At 43.6% G+C, this 7,104-nt stretch overlaps 1 protein-coding gene across 1 annotated transcript; it reads left to right on the top strand.

The window, feature by feature from the left end:
- The first annotated feature begins 139 nt into the window (after positions 1-139).
- On the top strand, positions 140-6,753 carry GPX4 (glutathione peroxidase 4). The gene is made up of 7 exons (XM_083182377.1): positions 140-365; positions 3,716-3,810; positions 4,008-4,152; positions 4,267-4,418; positions 5,621-5,645; positions 5,733-5,792; positions 6,367-6,753. The coding sequence occupies exons 1-7, from the start codon at positions 276-278 to the stop codon at positions 6,397-6,399; spliced, it is 600 nt and encodes a 199-aa protein (XP_083038503.1). The 5' UTR covers positions 140-275; the 3' UTR covers positions 6,400-6,753.
- The last annotated feature ends 351 nt before the right edge of the window (positions 6,754-7,104 follow it).

Here is a 7,104-nt window from a genome sequence, read left to right on the forward strand (position 1 = left end):
AACGAAATGGAGCGTCTTGGAACGCACGTGGCTTGAGAGCACGTCACTATGGATAGCGTACAAGTATGGCGCCCGTAGCGGCCATTGCGTAGCAGCATGTGACAGTGACTGTGCAGTGACTGACTCCAGTCCACACTATCCTCCTGACCTGCGGCCTGTGTCTGTGCGTATGTTTGTTATGATCGCTACAGGAGGTGGAGTTTCGCGCGTGTAGTCCACGCCTTCTTCCTTGCTATAGGTGACCGAGTCCTCTGGGGGCGGGGCACAGTGCGCTCATGCTGCTGAAGTTGCTGTGTGTTGGCGTCAGGCGCTCACTGTTGCCCGGCGCTGTGATCGGGGTATTCGGCGGCAGCAGTAGAGCGATGGTGAGTAGCTCCGTGTTGTGCACCCTTGTTACCCGGGCACTGATGGCTTTTATGTGACCTCTGCGTCACCTCTGTGGGTGCGCATAGCATCAGCCTCAGGGGGGCAGGGTCGGTGTAACGCTGTCTGGAGCGGGGAAGGAGTGCGCTGTATAGACGGCAGGGTGTTGTGATGTGCTACTGAGGTGGACAGAGATTTACCGGGGCCCAGCGCATGCTGTGTGTATGCCGCACATGCACGGTGATTGGTGCCAGTTAGCCTGTAACGCCCGGTGTAGTGTATGGCTGCACCTGTGCCCTCGGTTGCAGCTAGAACCCTTTCTGTATTCTGACATTTCCCAACAATGCCCTGGTCAACTTATACCTGGAAGAGAAACCCTGTGCCCTCTTCATTCAAAACAACCTCTTAATTCAGCAGTCCTTGTGGCTCGTAATCTCCATAGTGCTGCACCCTGGACTACTGCTATGCGCAGATAAGAGTGTTCCAAGGTCCATGGGCATAATGCGCTGAGGCAGCTTCCATAGAGAGAGAGGGGGGGATTTATATATCATGATCTGAAAGTAGCATGAGGAAAATCCATTATTTCAACTGATAAAATGCAGGGGTAGGTGGTCTCTGCAGGTGGCTAAATCTCTTAACCTGGCCATAAACATCAGAAAGATCGATCTTAAGATTGACAATTTCCCTTGAAATCCCTGGCAGTCCTTGGTGGTTTTTGGACACACAATCTACTCACAATGCATCATACAATCGATCTGCTGATTGATTGTATGCACAAGATGTGCACACAATCCATCTCACAATCAATTGAGATTGTATGATTGGGTACAATATCTTTCTGATGTATGGCCACCTTAAAGCTAGTTCTACAATTGTTTTCTCATTGGTAGTGTAGACTCAGATCATACTGTTCATAGGGGCATCTACACCATTTTTAAGCTGCCACCCTTGCATGCCCACTGCTAAACTTTGTGTATAGTACTGATGTGAATATTCAAATATGCTCGGTAAAGCACAGCTGAATGCGTGTGTGCTATATAAATAACTGGTAATAAATATATCCCAGGCTACAGGCACTCCATTCTCACTGCAGGCTGGGTCTTCCAGCAGTGTGCAGATTTCCTGGGACTGGAGATAGTCAGTCTCCTGCCTCTTTTTTCAGCAGACTACATATTTGTAGATACAGTAGGTGAACGGTTTCATCTCCATGTCTTTAATGCTGTGTACACACGGGGGCGATAGGGGCTGGAAATATGGTCGCTGGCGACCATATTGCCAGTGATTTGGGAGTGTGCCCCGGCGATAAATCGCCGGGTGCGCGCTCCCGTTTTCAGCCCCTTTGTAATCGCTGGTCGCAGGAGCTTGCTCCTGCGACCAGCTAATTACCTCTGCGGCATCGCCAGCAGAGGTTCCTTTTTCATCAGCGACCATCTCTGGTTGCTGATGCAAAGGAGACATTGGGCAATATATTGCTCAGCAATATATCTCCCCCCGTGTGTACGGGGCTTAAGGATGTTTAACAATCTGGAAACATGGCATGTGATCAAGATTGGGTGGAGGGTACGCAATTGTCTACTGGTCATGCAGGAGTCAGATTTCACAATAATTGGACAAATCCATAACCAGCTTTACTTTAGTCCAGACTTGAAGGTCAGGGTTTTCCATATCTAGGCTGCGCCATCCGGTACCTGACGTTGTCTGGTGCAGCTTTCTCTGGTTGGGAGGAGGGGTGAGAGTAGAGCTGGAGATGAGTGGTAGTGATGGATAACCCGGCTGATAGATTACTTTGTGTATGGCATCAGGATGGACATTGAGAGGGTAGTCTTCACATTTGTCCTAAAGAACTGCTGTGTTTAGCACCACTGCTGCGCCTGAGAAGTGTTTTGCGAATAATCACAAACATGTTGGCAAAATATTGGTAAATAGACCCCTAAGGCCTGTATTAAATAAAAATATGTAAAGGGTAGTGATAAATATTGTAAGAGATTGCATCATAGCTATGTTAACCCTCGCCCCTCCTGCAATATAGTGCAAAAAGTTAAGGCATGATTAATAATAATTAAGAATAATAATTAAGAATAAAGATAAATTGAAAATCAATTCCAGGAAAAAAATATATTTTTCTCTGTGCAAGCACCACCAGTATATCTGGGACTAGATTTAGTTTATTCCAGCACAGAGACTTGTACAGTGTGGGGTTAAGGCAATCCCTGCTGCACATTGGGTGTTTAAAGAGAGAAGTTTCATCAGATGAGGTTTCATGAAGGAAACTCTTCATTCAGTGAAGGGGCAGACGGCAGAAGTATGTGGCACTCACACTGGTGTTTGTCAGCCAAATAACCTCTGTTAACTGTCAAATGTGAAATTATCCTAAGATCCTCCTTTCACTTTTAGCCAACCCTGCCACTGCCTGCACTCTGATAGCTGCTGATCAGAGTCCGGTAAGTACCAGGAGCTGGGTGAGAAATGGGAGTTATGCTATTGGGCAATGATGCGGACAAGGCAGGAAGGTAGCGGTCTTAACAGCTTTTCTTTCCCAACAAGGCCCATTACACCATCCTCAGTACTGGAGAGGGGAAATGGAAAGCTTAGCTTTCTGTTCTCTGAAATGCAGCAGGCAGCTTTCCCTGTGTTAGGCTGGGTACACACCAGGACGACCCGCTCACGATGCACATCGTGAGCGGGTCGTCGGTGTTTTCTTCCAACCCGCTCACGATGACGCGGTGGCCGCGACCCGCTCACGATGTGCACCGTGAGCAGGTCCGATCCGATGGCGACCCGCACCCCAGAGTATGGTCGTCCTTCAGATCCTACCTGCAGTAGGTAGGATCTGAGGAACGACCGACCCACCCGCGGGACCGTGCATCGGATTGGTATCGGTCCACACCAGGACAGAATAGGGCCCGATCACCACACAATTCGGTCGGAATGGGATCAGGCCCTAGTCGTCCTGGTGTGTACCCCCCCCCCATACTCTTGTTTGGGGAATCAAAATGTACACTAATTAGATGCAGTGCTGGTGAAATCTTGCACTTATCCCCGGTTACCACGTCTCTGAATTAAACAAGCTTTAGCGCAAGAAGGAGTGATACAGGGTCCTCAGCCAGTTAACCTAGCAGTTTTTCTTTTTTTTTTATATTGAGAGTGTGGGAATAACGCAAGAGCATGTGGAGAGCACTCAGACTCCATCCATACACTACAGAGAGTCCCAAGTACAGAGAAGCAAGCACTGGTTTTTATAGTTTATTTGTGTATGGTTTGGTTCTCTAGCTCATCATGCTGCAGTAACCTATGAACTCTTAACTTGTTCCTGTGTTGTTGTTTTTTTGTGTTTGTTTTTTTTGGTTGGCAGTGTGCTCAGGTGGATGATTGGAAGAAGGCCAAAACTATTTATGAATTTTCTGCTACAGACATTGATGGTAATGCAGTGGCCCTGGAGAAATACAGGTAATTTATTTTAATTTTACATATATTTAGCCTATGTGTTTTCTCTCCTGACTCATTTACTAAAGGCTGGTATTGGCTTTAACTGTATGTACACTCTGAGCTAAAATTTAAACCAGAATATAGTTTCAATGATGTGCAGAACTGTAGCATGGTTGTCTGAGATACACAGTAATTGGCAATTTTATTTTTTTAATTAGGGGAAATGTCTGCATTATTGTCAACGTAGCATCTAAATGAGGAAAAACACCTGTAAACTACACTCAGCTTGTCAACTTGCACGCCAAATATGCTGAGCGTGGTTTACGCATCCTAGGGTTTCCCTGCAACCAGTTTGGAAAACAGGTAAATGTTGAGTGGTCTTGTTGGGAACGTTAAGTATACTTATGGAGCTGACACTGAAGTCTGCTTATATCATCAGGGATGTTATTTAGCCTAATGATACTTTATAACCTCCAGGAACCTGGGGATGAAGCTCAAATAAAAGACTTTGCTGCATCCTACAAGGTAGAATTCGACATGTTCAGCAAGATTGAGGTCAATGGAGATGGTGCCCACCCTCTGTGGAAATGGATGAAGGAACAACCTAAAGGACGTGGTACTCTTGGCAAGTAAGTGCCAGTAATTACTCAAGAGACCATAGTGCCAGTATTACGCAAAGACCATAAATTGACTGGCCTAAAATGTCCTTTTGGGGAAGGGGGGGGGGGGGGGGGCGCGGGGCGGCGGCATACTATCCTTTTTTTTAGCCTGCATGTGGATATATCATCTATAATGTGATTGCATACAGTTGAGGAAGTAGGGGGGCCCAAACTGGTCTTTATCTTGGGTCCTCATGAAGGCCTTGGATACTCGGATGTCTATTACATTTTCTTATGTACAAGGAAAAATGTGTAATTCAGCTTCCCATCAGACTAAGGTTTTTTTTATAGTAGTAGAAAGAAAACATCTGGTTACAGCACAATATCTTTAGTCATCCCTACCACTGGTCATCTGTATGTATATTTCTAATGTTCTTTGTGTGTGTGTGTGTGTGTGTGTGTGTGTGTGTGTGTGTGTGTGTGTGTGTGTGTGTGTGTGTGTGTGTATCTCTCCCCCTCCCTCCCTTTTGGCTGGTGCTGCACTACTCCAGTGTGTCGTCCCACAGTTCTAGCATTCTGTGATGGCAAAAGTGAGGATGGCTTGCTGATATGTGCAGTCACACACAGGAATCGGTGTCGCCACTTATTTCCCATAACTGCTCTTACAAAAATCAACATGCCTCACTGACGCTAGTGATTAATGTGGCTGATTTGTTCCAGAAAATAACATTCTTATTTAGCTATTGTAAAATATTGTAAAATAACATTGGGGCAGATGTATGGAGACGCGGTCCATGGGAACCAATTGGCACTGAAGTAACTGCTATAATTAGCATACTATTTTTTTTTTTTTTTTTTTTTTTTTACTGAGCAGCTGATTGGTTGCCATGGGCAACTTTCTCCAATGGCTCACTTCTTCATTATCACTGCTTCATACATCTGTCCCACTGAGAATAGAGTGCTGCGCGATCTCTAAAGTAATGTAGGACTTCATGTTGGTGCACACTGCATCAGTCACCTGAGATATAAATGTCCACTAATCACGCAATTATTTGGTTTTATGTTTACTTGGACTATTTCTCTCCCGTGTTTAAAGAGCCCATATGTTAGTAATTAAAAATGCATTGAGGAATGTAAATCTACTTGCATATAGATAACCATATTTCTGAAGCAAATATATGTCTAAAATCTATTAAATATTGGTAATAATTTTTTTTTTTTTTGTCTTCTAGTGCTATTAAGTGGAACTTTACCAAGGTAAGGCCGCTACCAGTACAATCACTTCTGTTTGACTTTTGTGCATTTTAGCACTCATCTGTTTTATTTTATTTGTATTTTTTGCAGTTCCTTATTAACCGCGAGGGAATTGTAGTAAAAAGATACGGCCCCACGGATGATCCAATTGTAAGTAGTGTTCTATGTATCAATGGTACTATACAAGATGGAAATACCAAGTAACAGTTTTCAGTCATTCTAAAGCACTTTCCTAGCACTTCTGTATCTGTATGCTAGGTAGGAATCAATCACTTGGTCGTATCACATATGGCAGGAAAGTCCTGCTGTGTGCATGAAGGAAATCTGCAGCACCCAGCACACCTATGTTGAGCTCTGTAGATGCTATTATATTTTTCGTGAACCTTATGTAGTGGAAATATTTGAGTGGTAGGAAGTAAAATGGTGGTGTATGGACACAGGGTTGGTGTGTGGAAACCTTGTACTGACCCTCTTATAACTGGGTTGGGTCATCTGCAAAATCAAATATGTTGGAAATCCTAAATTTAACGATTCCAACCCAGAAGTGGTTGGAATTGGTAATAATTCTTAACATGTAGGTTTTATGCTGAGCTGCTGGCATCATGGGGGGAAAAAAGGTTTGGGTTCCTATCAAGATCCAGAATTGCCCACTAGATATATGGTCTGCATTAAAAGATAGTGAGTGTATATATTTATATTAAATGTATTTATTTTTTCATCCTAGGTCATAGAGAAAGATCTGCCCAACTTCCTTTAGGCTGATCCATTCACCCAGTATCTTGGCAGTTGACTGCAGTCTTCAATCCATATAATGATGGTATGCTTCAAAACCGTAAGGGGGAGACAAACCGGATTGTGTATTGGCGTGCACACATGGGAGGAGATTGTACTTTGCTGCCAGGATCTGAACTGTGGACCAAGAAATCATGTGAACATTACGGGAATGACACTACCTTTTTGTTAAGACCAGTAAAGCAGAGAAGAAATTACACACTGTTAAAGGAAATAAAATTCTATTAACCCCTGTTTTGAACCAGTTTTAAAGGGTGTTTGCATTCAAGTATTTGCTCATTTAAAATAAATAAATGCTGGTATCAGTTTGGTAGCATAAGTATATGTCTAGTGTCTATGCGGCACCAAAACACCACAATCTGCTGGCAGCGAGTGAAACTACATCTACTAGCTTTCTAAGCCTTTGCTTCAAGCGGGCTAACTAGTGTGTTTAAGAGAATAGAGTAACAGCTATGTTTTTATAAAAGTCCACAATAACAGATGTATTGCAGTATAGGTAGATCTTCTGGAAATAGTGAATCTTTCTATCTTTGTTTAGAACTAGCTTTTTGATGGTGAAAATGTAGCTTATATTCTACAGCCTAAAATTTGTAACAAACTAGAAGTAAAGGTTACATTAAAAGGTTACATTTTATTACATAACTGTAATGTCTCAATCTGCTAAATATAC

This window comes from Crinia signifera, chromosome 1 (assembly GCF_055691185.1).
Source record: "Crinia signifera chromosome 1, ASM5569118v1, whole genome shotgun sequence".
In the NCBI taxonomy this organism is placed as follows: Eukaryota; Metazoa; Chordata; class Amphibia; order Anura; family Myobatrachidae; genus Crinia; species Crinia signifera.